The sequence below is a fragment of the Lytechinus pictus genome, chromosome 11 (assembly GCF_037042905.1).
Source record: "Lytechinus pictus isolate F3 Inbred chromosome 11, Lp3.0, whole genome shotgun sequence".
In the NCBI taxonomy this organism is placed as follows: domain Eukaryota; kingdom Metazoa; phylum Echinodermata; class Echinoidea; order Temnopleuroida; family Toxopneustidae; genus Lytechinus; species Lytechinus pictus.
The window spans coordinates 9,192,393-9,208,800 of NC_087255.1; the positions used below are offsets into that span (position 1 = coordinate 9,192,393).

Sequence of the window (16,408 nt, forward strand, 5' to 3'; positions counted from 1 at the left end):
ATAAGAGCCTTGCATGTAAACTTTAATGTTGACCTGAAAATGACCTTTGACCTTACCATGTGACCTCCGACTGCAGCATAACATGCAGGTTGCCTAAGTACATCTACCATTCAAGTTTTGTTGAAAAGTGACTTACAGTTGCGGAGTTAGGTGTCATAAGAGTCTTGCGTGTAAACTTTAATGTTGACCTCAAATTGACCTTTGACCTAACCATGTGACCTCTGACTGCAGCATAACATGCAGGTCCCCCAAGTCCATCTACCATCCAACTTTGGTTGAAAAGTAACTTACCGTTGCGGAGTTAGGTGTCATAAGAGTCTTGCATGTAAACTTTAATGTTGACCTGAAATGACCTTTGACCTTACCATGTGACCTCTGACTGCAGCATAACATGCACAACCCCCAAGTCTATCTAACATCTAAGTTTGGTTGAAAAGCGACTTATGGTTGCGAAGTTAGGTGTCATTAGAGAGTCTTGCATGTAAACTTTAATGTTGACCTGAAAATGACCTTTGACTTTACCATGTGACCTCTGACTGCAGCATAACATGTACAACCCCCAAGTATATCTAACATCCAAGTTTGGTTGAAAAGCGACTTACGGTTGCGAAGTTAGGTGTCATTAGAGAATCTTGCATGTAAACTTTAATGTTGACCTGAAAATGACCTTTGACTTTACCATGTGACCTCTGACTGCAGCATAACATGCACATCCCCCAAGTCTATCTAACATGCAAGTTTGGTTGAAATGCGACTTATGGTTGCGGAGTTAGGTGTCATAAGAGAGTCTTGCATGTAAACTTTAACGTTGACCTGAAAATGACCTTTGACCATATCACGTGACCTACGACTGCAGCCATGCAGGTCCCCCAAGTCCATCTACTATCCAAGTTTGGTTGAAAAGCGACTTGCGATTGTGGAGTTATGTGTCATTACAGGTTTGTGACGGACGGCATTTGGATCCCCAAGTCTAGCCTTCACCTCTGCTGGGCGAGACAATAAAATCAAACGACCTGTGATTCAGAGTAAGGTTGTCAAAAAGTGGGGTAATGATTAGGAAACACCCAGAAGTAACCTCAACCCTATACTTACACCATAATTAGGAAATACATGCAGTTAATAAATAGCATAAAACTTTCCCTAACACCGATAGACAATTTACGAATCAGGAGAGAAGTCAGCGTATGTGATAAGCAGTGAAAAAGTATTAGCAAACAAAGTTTCTCACACTGGCCAAGATGTGACCGATGAGGGCACACATACATGTATATAAAAAAAATGTTAGTGTTTACATAATCGGGTATGCAAGTTTAGAGGTAGACACTTATCTACTGGATGTAAGAAACTGGCAAAGGGCAAATTATGTGATATTTCCGTTCACATGTAACATCTTATTTCCGTGCACAAGTAACGTCCTGCCAAATACCAGATTAATGCAAAATCAGACCTTTATAAAGCAACCTTAAAACATTTAGCATAAAGACTTTCAATCTAATATGTATTTTTCTGCATCAGTTTAAATTTTTCTGCATTCTTCAGTGCATTAGTCCCTCAACAAACAAAAATCTGAAAAAAAAATTAATTTAGATATTTGGAAGTTTATGGTAATTTGTGAAGATGGTGAATTAATCATTAGACCCATCATAAAATCAGTCAAATAACCTTGTTCAGTTTGTTAAAAATAAATTCTCACAACCCCTAGATTTCCGTGAACATATATCCGTCACGTCATAAAAGCATTAACTCTGTAGTTTAACAAACAGTACAAGAATTGAGCTGATCATTGTCTTTTCTTCTGTTCTTGTAAATAAATATAAAACGTTTGAAACTCACATACACATTTTCTACTAAAAATGGGCACAAAAGCATTGCAAAATTTGTAATTCGTAAAGGAAAAACATTCATATTTGGCTCTTGAGTAGCAAAAATGGTGTGTTTGAAGTACTGAAAGATGAATTGGCATAAGTCTATTCCTCTGTTAAAAAAAATCTATTAAAATAATAATAATAATAATAGCTGGATTTATAAAGCACTTTTTGCCAGAGGATACAAAGCGCTGCCATCATTACCCCGGCTTTAGCTTGAGCTACCATCACCGGCGCTCAGTGCATGCAAGAAATTAATCCTGCCGGCCCGGGTACCCATTTACCTCACCTGGGTTGAGTGCAGCAAAGTGTAGATAAATTTCTTGCTGAAGGAACACATGCCATGGCTAGGATTCGAACCCACGGCCCTCTGTTTGAAAGGCGAGAGTCAGAACCACTAGACCATGACGCGCCCAAATTCTGTGCCACTTGTAGAAAATATTGCTGTACGTTCAGGATATCGTGCATATTATGAGGAATAACATTTGAAATTAAGGTCCAGAAGTAATTTTTCTTATAAATTTATATTCTTCAGTTTCAAGAAAAACAAATATGGGTTTGTAAATTTGCGATGTCCGGGTACGCGGTTAAGATATTACGCAACATTACATAAGCGCATGTCAGACCAAAAACACCTCAAAAACGTGAATTCATGTACAAATCCAATGCAAATTGTGTAATTAGCCAAATTTCATAAATGTATCATTATTTATTTCCTTTACTGATAAAACTTAATTTTGTCTTGTTTATTATGATAATTAAGTCTGCGACAATTTCTATACAAAAAAACAATAAAAAACAAAAGGTAAAAAACAAAGATCGCACACTACACGGTGGCATAGTTAGAATATTTTTTTCCTGGGGGCACTGGAGGGGTTCATGCTTTTTCAGGGGGGGGGCAACATTTTTTCTGTATGTGTGTGTCACAAGGGCAGATCCGACATTCACTAATAGGGGATGGGGCCCGAAATCATCTTCACCTATATCTTCCCCGATCAGTCACTTCTAAGCTTTATTCTTATAAAACATAAATATGATATAATATCATAAGCCCTATAAGAAATAATTTTAAAAAAGGTACAAGCGCAAAGCACGAGCAATTTTTTTTAAACTTAACATTCTGGGCAATGTTTATGATCCTGAACAAGATGCGTATGTAACTTGATAATAACTGTGAACGCCAAACACGGGCAGAAATTTTCAATATATGTTTGAATGCATGATCGAAAAGGGCTGTAAAGGACTCTTTGCAGTTACCCACAAAGACGGTACATATTTCAATTAATGAGAGCGCGAAGCGAGAGCTGAAAAATTTCGGCATTCCGACCTAAGAAATTGTAATTCTAAGCACTTTTAGTAATCATAAATGGGATAGGTATGTAACCAAAAGATTAATGCCAGTGCGAAGCGTGAGTGGAAGAAAATTGAGATTTTAGACCTAAAAGAAGGACACTCTTCATATTTTGTAAATCATGAATAGGATATGGTTAATTGGGTATCATTAATAATGCGAGCGTGAGGTGCGAGCAGACAATTATTTATATTTTGATCTGAAACTGGATAATTTAGGCACATTTTACATAAACAACATGCAGGATATCGCGCATTTTTAGATTTAGACCTACATGTAGAATCTGGGCATTCTGAATACATTTGTTTTAATCATGAAGATCAGTAATGCAAGCGCGAGCTGAAAACATTTGATATTCCGATCTGAAAAGGTCAATTTTTAAAACACTATTTCAAGCACTTGGTAGGAAATTTTTGAGGTGGATGTGGATCAGACTTAATGAATGATGCGAACGTGAAGCGCGAGCTGATATTTTTTGGTTAGCATTCTAACAAAGGGTTGGTACATTCTAAGGACATTTTGTCATCATATGGAAATAATGACTATCTTCCTATTATTCCTAAGCTTGTCGATATTCCATTCTGAAAAGACTTTTTTTTAATTAGGAATTCATGAAAATTATTTTATTTATTAATCTGTGTATGACAGCGTGGAAGTTGTTGTTTGTAAGGCTTGAAAACTGGAAATTTTAAGCACTTTGTAATTATGAATACGCATTACATCTTTAACAATTAATGCGAGGGCAAATCCGAGCTGAATTTTTCTAAATAAAATGTACTGAAAAGGGAAGCTTGTTTGGTTATCGAAATTGATATAGAGTACTCACCAATCAAAATGCAACGCTAATTTATGGGCCTACCTTTCACAATCACATCTGAAAATTGATATTTGGAAAACTTTATGGAATACACAAAGAGAATAGGAACTTAAAAAATTGAATGCGACCATGCAGCGTGAGCTTAAAATGTTGATAATTTATGTAGATTATAAAATGGACATTTTACAGAGCACTTAAATTTTTAAATGAAAAAAAAATAATAATGAAAGCTCGATGTCCGAGCTGAAATATGTTTTGTATATTGACTTCAAAACTCAATATTTCAAGCTCGCTATCAGCCTATTGAGCAAGATATGAATCTCATCGAACAGGCAATTTGGGCACGAAGCTCAAGCAAAAATTTTTATATAGTATGACATGAAAGATTTGTTATTGTCTTTCCCTTACATTATTTTATTCACTCGTCTTCCTCCTCTTATTTTCCGCGATTTCCGCCTTCTGTCTTTCGCCTTTTTTTTTTCTTTCCTTCTTTCTCCTTTTTTTTTGCTCCACCAATTTTTTTCAGGGGGGCACCTGGGGGGGGGGGGGCACACCAAATCTCAGCCCCCTCACCCCTTTGTAGCTACAAATTTTCGCAGTGTTCGCGGATCCCCCCCCCCCCCCCCCCGGCTGTGAGATGGGTCCAAATAACCCGGCTCTTTTAGGGTTAAGATCTAGGCCTAGTAGGGTAACACTTTTTTAAGTAATACACCCATACGAAGACGGAGAAATGACCCATACAAATGGACTTAATGAGGAGGTATAGGTACAATTGCTTAATAGAACTAAAAAATGTGTTAGGTCACAACCAATCCTTTCCATGTGGTTGCGAAACTCTGAATAGGTCTAATGTGTTGATTGCGCACCCTGTAGCAAACTTACGTGTATTGCATTCATGACCATGAGCACCCACATCACATGAACATCCATAAGGATCAGGCAGACAAAACAGATTTCCATGGCACCACGTACTTCCATCTGCTGATCTGTACGAACACCTAAAATTGCAGTTTAATCCAAAACGATTTCCACCATCCTCCCGACAAACTGAAAATGAAATATTTGAATTGATAGATTTAAAACCAGTTACAAAATTCCATATGATGCTTTCTGATTCATTGGTATATGAAATAATGTAAGAACGATATCAGCCACCAATTAGGATGGTGCATTTTGAATAACAAGTGGAGTGTATGTGTATGTCCCCCAAGACAGCCAAAGTTTATTGACATCGGTCATGTGACCTGAAACTCACGCAGGGTGTTCACTGATGCTTGATTACCCTTACATCCAAGTTTCATGAACTTAATCCATATACTTTCAAACCCAAAAGGAAAAACCAGTAAGACCAGTAAATTTTTTTACTGGTTTCCAGTAAGTTTTTTTTACTGATTTCCAGTAGAATTTTACTGGTTTCCAGTATATTTTTACTGGGCCAGTTGATTTTTAACTGGACCAGTAAAAATCAACTCGAGACCAGTTCCAACAATTGCATTCCAGTTGAAGCAATTAGTTATACCAGTTAAATTGTTTTTCATAAAACTGGTGTTACTGGTCCAATAAATGGTTTCCAGTAGATATTATGTTTACTGCACCAGTAAAAATCAACTGGAGACCAGTTCAAACAATTGCATTCCAGTTGAAGCAAAATAGTAATACCAGTTGAATTGTTTTTCATCAAACTGGTGTTACTGGTCCAATAAATAATGACTTCATTTCAAGTCAGATCATTTGACGAATTATGGAAAATGAATCTTGCAATTCAGAGAAAGTTATTATCGTTATCATTTATCATTATCATTCTTCTTGTAATTATCATAATGATTATTATTATGATTATTACATGTATGATCATTGTTATCATTCCTATTATTGTTATCATTCTTATTGATACTTTAATTCTTATTATCAATATTATCATAATTATCAAGTATTAACATTAAATTAATTATTTCTTTTAATTATGATTAAGATCAAAGCAAGATATTTTCCTCTGATATAGTCAACTGGTCTAAAGTAATTAATTGTTTGAAATTGAACTGGTCAAGACCAGTAATACCAGTAATTCTGATGATGCTGATTACGTGGTTTACCTCATTTGCATATTTCCTGGTTTTTTTAAATAAAATCAGGATTTAGAAGAAATATCCTTGCAATGGCACTCATTGTTGTTTAAAAACTTTCTAAATAAGTGTGTGAACTAATTCACAATGAAAATGTGTAATTTCATATATCACATTTAAAATAACGGCAGAAAGATTAATTTACTAACCATCTTTTCAATCACATGTCACTAACCATGAATAACAAACCAAATGCATGTAATAAATTGATCCAGTAAGACCAGTACGAGGACCAGTTCGAGGACCAGTCAGACCAGTAGAAAATAACAGTGAAGACCAGCTTAAATTAGATACCAGTGAAGGCCTTACTGAGTAACAATCACCAGAAACAAGTCAGACCAGTATAAAATGTCAGTAATTCAAGACCAGTTTAATTTTTAACTGGACCTGTATGACTAGTTAGACCAGTAAACCGATGTTCCAATTTCCAGAGTTACCAGTTAAAATTCTACTGGTTTTTCCTTCTGGGAAGTTATGATGGAAATCAAAAAATACCCCCAAACATTCACTGACCCTAAATGACATTTGACCTGAATGTGACCTGAATCTTAGGCAGGATTTTTGGTAATACCGTAAGTACATGAAACGGTGTATAAACCGCACCTTTTTCTCGCCGGACAGCATCAAAAGTCGGGGGTGCTGTTTATACACGGTGATAGGTCTGAGCCAAGCCAATCTCGGCCCGATACCACTACCAGTTTACAACTCGCGTCGGGTGGCCGAGCGTAGCCGCTTGGGGCAATGCCGTTTAGAGGGGCATGAGCCGCGGGTATAAGAGGGAAGCAACTATGACTACCGGTATCTGCCGTAAATGTCCCTCAAAGTTAGATTACGGTAACAAACGCACCTACCTTCATGAAACTGACATTTTGAATGGTGTGACTTTGTCTTTGTTGCCATTTATTACCGGTAGTCAATGCGGCAAAGTTCAGACGCCAATGCAATCGACCGAACAGTGCGGTGCGGCTAGCCGAATAAGACACGCATGTAATGTTTATCGCAACGTCAACGTAGGCTGGCGCTTTACCTTTCCGTGGCTGTTAAAATGTTTGACAAATCATTGGTATTATTTAACAATTTCGTGCCATGAGGAGGGAGGTAAACGGAAGAAAGTTTCATGAACTTCATGTCATAATTTCAATTTGACTCATTTATTGATTACCTGTATTATTATTTTGATGTTTTCTGTCACGCATTAAGCAAATTTTGGAACAGAAAAAGAAGGCCTAATGGCATTATGAACGAGCATTTTTGCGCAATGTGCATTTTCATTTCCCCTTTTATTCGTTCATATTCCCAGACTTTATTCTTGTATATGATCGTAATTCAGTTGCACTATTAAAAATTATTTGGAGTTTCAATTTGAATAACTACTGGTAGATGCGTAACATGCAATACTTTCTCTTCTTTCTTTCAGGATCTGTCCCAGAACCTGTGATTCTCTCCACCAATTGTGAATTTTATTGGGAGGCTGGTAACATATACCGTACTTACGGTGTTCGTATACCAGTAAATAATTTAAACGAGGGGTCGGGGCATGCTAGTATATTATGAGATGTGCTAAATGTGTTAAATTTGATGCGACAAATGTGATCGGGCAATGATGATCGATGACAAATGTAAATGTATGTTGCTAATAACAACCAGTGCATGAGTTGCATATGGTATATGTATGAATAAAATGAGACAGTACGTGCGTGCAAGTGTACCGTGGCGTAAACAGATGATAGTGATGTATGAATGATGAAATATAAATTATGATATGTTTCAATAAAAAATGAAATCTTGAAAACGACTGATATGTGATGAGAGAGAAAACAAATATGTACTGAGTGTGTTGATAAATTTGGGAAAATACAATGATGAACATGGAGAGTCTTATAAACTTAGAAGAAGAAAATTCATATTACCGATCAGTCTTAATAATTTCTTTATTTCATGAACGGGTCATGTCTACAAGAGTACAAATTTGAATTGAACTTAAAATAACTTGCAGTCAAGTTATGTTGCTATGATCCCGCAAGATTATTTCAAATTGATATGATATGTAAAAAATATTCTTTGAGATGTTTGTCGTGTTATGAAGTATACTTTAGGTGTTCTCATAAAAGACATTTATCAAGAAATAGAAGGTCTATGCTTTTCTTATATTTTTTGAGTGCCGGATTGCACGCGATGTGTGCGTGACGTCATGTTTGTTTACATACACCGGTAAGTACGGTCCTCGACGACGGCCGAACAAAGTGTGGCAAAAAATATTATTATGAAATTCAATGTACATGTATATGCTTTTTTACCGGTAATCTAACATTCTTTTATTCCAATGTATTTTATGATTATGCAAGGAATAGGAAACTTATTTAAGCTTGAAATAGGAGTGGGCTATAAATGGGTGATTTTTGGTTTTACTGTGGGAACAGTTTTTTTGTGTTCCTTTTACCTTATCTCAACATGAAATGACAATATTTTTTGTCTCGGGTCCGAGAAAAAAGTGTGCCGGGCCAAAATCCAAAATGGCCGCCAAAACCCCCCAAAATCACAGTTTTGGCCACAACTTTTTTATTTGGTGGTCAATTTCTCTGGTTTTGGTGTTTATTCATATGTTTTTGGGGGCAGGCAATTTGTTTTTATTATAATTAGTACTTTTAAACCATTATTTGTAGAGTTAAAAGGTAATTATACCTAAATTTTCCCATTTTTGTAGCCTTTTTCCAGCCAGAAAGTAGGTTTTATCATCCTGGGGTTCTGGGATATTAGATGGTACGAGGTCAACAATAGCAAGCAGCTTCATATGGCTATATTGCTTTTATTCCTCCACTTTCGGTTTTACGGATATTTGTGGAATATATCTTATTAAATAAAAAAATGTCAATTTCTCTCGTACTACCCGGTATCCAGCTCAAGCCAGAGGTCAAGCACAGACGATCAATCGTACTACCCTCCAGCTCAAGCCTGAAGTCAAGCATAGCTTTGAACACTCGTACTACCCTCGACAAAAATGCCTCAGATGATCTTTCACCTCAGCATTCAAACTCTCTGTCTGCCGGTATGCAGAAGAGTTTGGGAACCGGGCAGCAGGGCGACACCACGGTGTGGACGAGTCTGTCATCAGGCGATGGAGATCAAACTGTGATGCTTTGAAGGCGATGCCGAGAACAAAGGCGGCGATGAGGGGGAAGGCAGCTAGATGGCCGGAGCTGGAGGAGAAGGTCATCGACTGGGTCAGAGAGAAACGTAGTGAGGGCCACGCTCTATCAACCGTGGAGCTGTGCATCAAAGGGAGGTGCATAGCTGAGGCTGACGGGATTGATGACTTCACTGGGTCTAAGATGTGGGCTCATCGATTCATGGCCCGCCACAACCTCTCAATGCGGCGACGAACCCACATCTCTCAAAGACTCCCTGATGATTTTGACAGCAAAATAACAAACTTCCAGCGATTTTTTATTAACAGACGACGGCTCCATGATTACCCACTCAGCCGCATCGGGAATGCCGATCAGATGCCTCTCACATTTGATCTTCCTAGGGGTTCTACTATTACCAGCTAGAGAAGTTGGTCAACATCATCAGCACTGGGCACGAGAAAGACCGATTAACAGTGATGCTGGCCTGTGCAGCTGACGGCGGCAAACTCCCTCCGTATATCGTCTTCAGTCGGAAGACTCTTCCCAAAGAGAAGTTCCCGGCGGGAATCCACGTTAGGGCCCAGGCGAAAGGCTGGTTTGATCAGGACATCACCGAAGACTTAGTGAAAACGGTCTGGTCGAGAGCCGGTGGCATCACCAAGAGACGCAGCATGCTCGTTCTTGACGCCTTTCGGTGTCACACGACGGAAGAGACAAAGGCCCTTCTTGCCGCCAAGAACACCGATCTTGTTATCATACCGGGTGGTATGACATCTTTGCTACAGCCCCTCGAGGTCAGCATCAACAAGCCATTCAAAGATGCTCTTCGTCAGCGATGGTCTGCTTGGATGAAAGAGGGGGAGAAGTCCTTCACCAAGTCTGGTCGACAGAGGAAGGCAGATCTACAGACGGTGTGCAGATGGGTCTTGGAAGCATGGAACAGCATCTCTGCAGATATCATTCGACGCTCATTCCTGAAATGCTGCATTTCGAATAGCCTCGACGGGACGGAGGATGATGTCATCTGGGAAGAGGAAGAGCTAGTCGATGAGGATGATGACTCCAACTCTGATGAGCTGCGTGCCGTATTTGAAAACTCCTCTGACGAGGAAGACTTCTTTGGCTTCTGAGCTAGAGATAAACATATCTAACTGCCCTTTTCAGGGCCACAAATATACAAGAAAGAAATAATGATTTGTCTCCATCATGACCCTCTTTTTTCATCTCGTTCTCATTCTTTATTTTATTCTGTGGTTTTATCTCCAATTTCTTCCATTTGCCTTTCCTTCATTTCTCTCTATCATCCATCATCTTAAAATCAATCTTCAATCCCTGTCTTCATTCCTTCCGACTTTTTTTAAATATTATTATTCATTTTATTCCCGCCCAGAGCTCCCATTGAAAATACGGTATACTGGTACTAGCATTTTTTTTCCTATTTGCTGTCTGTAAGATACCGCCACACACGTACTGAGAACTACCGGTAGTGGTTCAAAGCAGACAAGAAAAACACCTGAATAAAATCGCAAATTTCTCTTATCTTGAACCTTCCCATATTCCCGTGTCTGAATTCATGTCAAGACATTGAATGCTAGACAGAATTCTGAAAGCAAAAGTGGGGCTGTGATGCAGGAAATATGATATGAACGGTCTTCCCGAATGGGTGTGCCCTCATGTTGATGCTGGTATCGGTACTTGCAATGAACACCGGTACCATATGTGTGTGTGTAGTTGGCCAATAATGTTGGCAATTTGCAGATAAGTGACGAAGTGCTGATTTCCCATCATTTTTTTACCAGTAATACTTTGATATTTTTTTTTTTTACATTTTTGGTTCTTGACTCTTTCTTAAATACGCATATTAGAGAAAGTCAGTTTGATGACTTTTTTTTTTTTTTTTAATCCGAAAATTGGGTTAATACACGGGTGCGGTTAATACACCGTTATTTACGGTACTTGATTACCTTAAGGTCCAAGTTTTATGAACTAGGTTCATATACTTTCTAAATAATGATGACATTTCAAAAACTTAATTAACCTTCTGTTAAGATTTTGATGTTAATTCCCCCAACATAGTCTAAGTTCATTGACCCTAAATGACCTTTGACCTTGGTCATGTGACATGAAACTCATGCAGGATGTTCAGTAATACTTGATAACCAATATGTCCAATCTTCATGAACAAGGCCCATATACTGTCTAAGTTATGATGACATTTCAAAAACTTAACCTTTGGTTGAGATTTGATGTTGTCGACGCCCCCGCAGTCAAAAAAGCGGCGCTTATAGTTTCGCTCTGCTAGCGCACGCGGGATAAAAATCAAGGAAAGGGGAAAGGTGCTTATGTTTATTCAATGAGGATATTATTTTTTGCACATATTTCAAGCTCTTCGCGATAGAATTCTGGGAATTTCCTGCAAGATATAGGATTCTGTATAAAGCAACATTACCCAAAGTCTAATCTAATTAACCTAAGACATGGCCTGGGATGCATCCACATATCAATCCTTTTAAATAAAATGTGTCATTTTTTATTCATATTTTTCTATGATGGCGGTGATAGCTTTGATAATTAAATGTATTAATCAATCATCCATAAAGAATGTCAGAACTATCTAAGTAGAGATTTTTTTTAATTGCATTGTCTTACCTTTTGTAAGTATTAGTGTCATAAATGACAAATAGTTGCATGAAACATGGCAATTCCTAATATATGTATCGCTTAAATCAAATATTCATGTGATTTTGTCTAAAGAATTTCAAAGCATACTCACTTTCTAAACAATGTTTTCCCATGAAGTTGTTAGGACAGATACAAAGACCAGATTTATCATCACAGACTCCACCATTGTAGCAGTTATCACAGATACGATCGCAATCAGGTGGACCCCACCTACCAGCAGGACATTCTAATATCAGACGCAGAGACAAAAAAAACAATGTGAAGTGCCCCTGGCAGTCTCTGCGTTACACAATTCAATATACGTAGCAACAGGATTTGAGTTTTTGACATTAAACATATGAAACATTTCTTGTTTTTATCTTTCCTGTGTTACGTCACCAAAATTCTTTGAAAATACACCTGCATATATCCGTATGGAAATAGTCAATAACTTCAAAAGTATTTCTATACAAAAATATACTTATTTCTGAAACAAATGTTCATGATTTTGCTAGGTCTCAAATTTTGTGCTGTGATAATAACTCTACCAAACAACTGAACTTAGAAAAGCAATCACAAGTAGACTCCCAGACAAATCCTTCAGGGGTGTCACTAATCAGGGCAGCTAGTGCAGGACTATGTTTGAAGGTTTATTTCCAATTCATCTTATGCAAATTCGTCCAATTGCCAACTCATCTACTATCATTTGGTCTACCATAAGTTAGTCCACTCACCATATGGTCTACTTTCATTTAGTCTAATGCCATTACATCTAATAACCAGTTTAAATGGTCCAATAGCCATTTAGTCCATATACCACTTGGTCTGATTAAACTAAAGTGTTAATTGTGCAAGATGAAGGAAAGGAAAATTGGGTATTAGACCAACTGGTTATTAGACAAAATGGTAAAAGATGAAGCGGTGATTAGACAAAGTGATGATTGGACCAAAATACTTCCATATCGTTAACAAGTGGAACGCCTCTGACAGTTATGATGGTAATTCAACAAATACCCCAATTGGGCCAAAGTTCATTGACCCAAAATGACCTTTGACCTTGATCATGTGACCTGAAACTTAAACCAGATTACTATTATGTCAAAGTTTCATGAATCAGATCCATAAACTTTTAAAGTTATGATAGTAATTCAACAGACCCCAATTCGGCCAAAGTTCATTGACCCTAAATGACCTTTGACCTTGGTCATGTGACTTGAAACTCATGCAGGATGTTCACTGATACTTGATAAACGTATGTATAAGTTTCATAAACTAGGTCCACATATTTTCTAAGTTATGATGACATTTCAAAAACTTAACCTTAGGTTAAGATTTTGATGTTGATTCCCCCAACATGGTCTAAGTTCATTGACCCTAAATGACCTTTGACCTTGGTCATGTGACATGAAACTCAGGCAGGATGTTCAGTAATACTTGATTAACCTTATGGCCAAGTTTCATGAAACTAGGTCCATATACTTTCTAAGTTATGCTGTTATTTCAAAAACTTAAATCAGGTTAAGATTTGGTGTTGACGCCGCCGCCGCCGTCGGAAAAGCGACGCCTATAGTATCACTCTGCTATGCAGGTGAGACAAAAATGAAATTCATGCATGTTACATGTATATTACACGACATATGGGGCAGCTGCTTGTTTATGTCACAAATCCAAAAATTTTAATTCTCATAACATTCCTAATCCTTAAGGGATTTTTCTCAAACCTTCACAGGTTTTTTAAAACATTTTTTTGCTATTTTTACAGCGAACTTTTCTTCAGGGTGATCTTCCCCTTTAACAAGTATAGGAAACAAAAATGTACCCTTGACAAATATTCCCTCAATTTGACCCCTAAACAAGTAAGCAAATATTTCAACTGTTTTGTCGCTGACGTCGGCTTTTTACTTTCATTGGGTTTTAGTACCACCCCACCTCCCACACTTCGTTTAAATCAGACACTAAACACGTACATACATATATACAGAGCAGGGTGACCAGATTTCACAAAATTAAATACGGGACAATTGACAAACAAAGATCAACAAAGAAGCCAACACACAGTGTTAAACTTGTGAAAAAATATAAAGAATTGGAAGGGAGGGTGAACGAAAGAATGAAGAAGAGAAAGAAAAGAGATGAATTGAGAAGAAAAGAAAATGAAGGAAAAAGAAAAAATAACAGGAAGTTAGAATAAAAGAAGGATGAAAGAAAGAATAAAAGAGATAAAAAAGGTTTATGTCATTCTTTGAAATGAATATACAGAAAAAGAAAGGAAAGGAAGATCAATAAATGTGTGAAAGACAAAATAAAGGAGAAATTAAAGGGGGGAAAATGTAAGAAAAAGGAGGAGGAAAGAAAGAATGAAGGAAAGAAATAATATGTTTCCTTCGATCATTCTTTGAAAGAAGGGGAGGGAGGAAGGAAGGAAGGAATGGAAAGAAAGAGAGAATAAGGGAAAAGAATTAGAAGGAAAAAAATGAAATAAAGAAAGGAATAAAGAGAGGGAGGGAAGAATGAAGGGATGAGAGAAAGAAAAAAGAGAAGATAATGGAAGGAAAGAAAAAAAAACGAAAAGAAACAGGAGAGGAAGAGAGAAGGAAGCCAAGGTAATTTTAAGGAAAGAAAAAATAAAGGAAATAAAAAAGGAAATTTGATAAAGAAGAAAAATAAGAGAAAAAATTAAAGAAAGAAAAATGAACAGAGAGAGAAAGTGGGAAAAAATGTCAAGGAAAGAAAGATAGGAAATAGATGGAACAAAAAAGGGCAAGCAGGAAGGATAGGGTATAGAAAAGAAAGAAAAGGGTAAAAGTTCAAACTTCAAGCAAACAACAAAAATCCAATCATCTCATCTGATAAAAACAATAATGTTATTTGATGTGTTTTTTAATGTATTTTAAAAATTTCAAAATGTAAAATATTTTAGAAATGAATAAAATATCAAAGTGAAACATATTGTCAAACTTAAAAATTAGATGAAATATCGTGGCATCGTACACACCAAAACTCAAAACGAAAGCTAACTAGATCTATGAAAAGTCAATAACTTGTTCCTCCGATTACATCTCAAAATCATTAATCTGAGAATCCATAATATAATTATAAGAATTTCCCACCAATTTTGTGATTATTTTGGTGGAAAAACAGTTTATCATGTGAGATTGTTTGCACCATTGAGAATTTGCTCCAATCCTACATGCCTATAGCTTGTATAGCCTGCTACACACAGGCAGGAGGCCATGTTCGTTTGCAATGTATTGGGTTAGCAAGAAAATCACCGCAGAACTTGCAAAAGTTTACAGTTATCGATTTAATTGTTGTGTCTGCTTCGTCATCTGTTGGTTATTTAATGAAAATTCGTCACTTTTAAATGTATTTGTTCAATATTCTGAAATACGGGACAAATAGGCGTCCCGGGAAGGGTTTGTCGGGACACCGGGACAAAGGAGCAAAATACGGGACAATCCCGGGAAATACAGGACGTCTGGTCACCCTGATACAGAGAGAAAGAGAGAGAAAGGCAAAGAGTATCCTTTATAAAGCATTGTAGTCTCTTTATACCCTCGCAAATCAGACCATAAACATGTAGCTTTCCTAGCGAAATGTATGGTGACCCGACAATTGCTCCGCCGACATCTGCTCCGCCGACAATTGCTCCGCCGACAATTGCTCCGGACAATTGCTCCGCCGACAGTTGCTCCGTCGACACTTGCTCCGCCGATATGTGCTCCGTCGACACTTGCTCCGCCGATATTTGCTCCGCCGATATTTGCTCCGCCGACATCTGCTCCGCCGACATCTGCTCCGCCGAAAATTGCTCCGCCGACAATTGCTCCGCCGATAATTGCTCCGTCGACATCTGCTCCGATTATACGACAATTGCTCCGCGACAATTGCTCCGCCGATATTTGCTCCGCCGAAAATTGCTCCGATTATACGACAATTGCTCCGCGACAATTGCTCCGCCGATATTTGCTCCGCCGAAAATTGCTCCGATTATACGACAATTGCTCCGCGACAATTGCTCCGCCGACATCTGCTCCGATTATACGACAATTGCATGAACATCTTATTTCTCCAAGTTGGTCTATGTTAAATGATAAGAAATTCATCCTGATACAAATTGTTTTGTTGTTGTTTTGTTCTTGTTATTCGTTAATGTTTTATTTATTTTATTCTCCCCCTATCATCACAGCTTTCTGCTTAAAAAAACAAAGCAAATTGTTCTCCCTGCCGCTGCCACTTGACAAATTGTAACGGAGAAGGGGAATGACACACTCCCCATTGAAATTGTGAATCTGGATTTTTGTTCATATATTATTATTATTGGTTTCACTCCGGTCTTGAGCGGGGAGATAATTGGGGGGGGGGTGCTGGACACAATATCTCTTCTGCTTTCCAGCAACTTATACACCATACATCTCTTTCTCGTTTTGTTCTTTCACGTTGTTTATTTTTATTGGTGACCG

The 16,408-nt window shown here is 37.7% G+C and overlaps 1 protein-coding gene across 1 annotated transcript in view; it reads right to left on the bottom strand.

The window, feature by feature from the left end:
- LOC129271735 (receptor-type tyrosine-protein phosphatase alpha-like) overlaps positions 1 to 16,408 on the bottom strand; it is an 86,278-nt gene that overhangs the window by 58,856 nt on the left and 11,014 nt on the right. Inside the window, exons 3-4 of the mRNA XM_064106646.1 lie at positions 12,058 to 12,192; positions 4,916 to 5,080 (exon numbers count right to left, since the gene is read on the bottom strand). Coding sequence (XP_063962716.1) covers positions 4,916 to 5,080; positions 12,058 to 12,192 — 300 coding nt within the window. The remainder of the gene's footprint in view (positions 1 to 4,915; positions 5,081 to 12,057; positions 12,193 to 16,408) is intronic.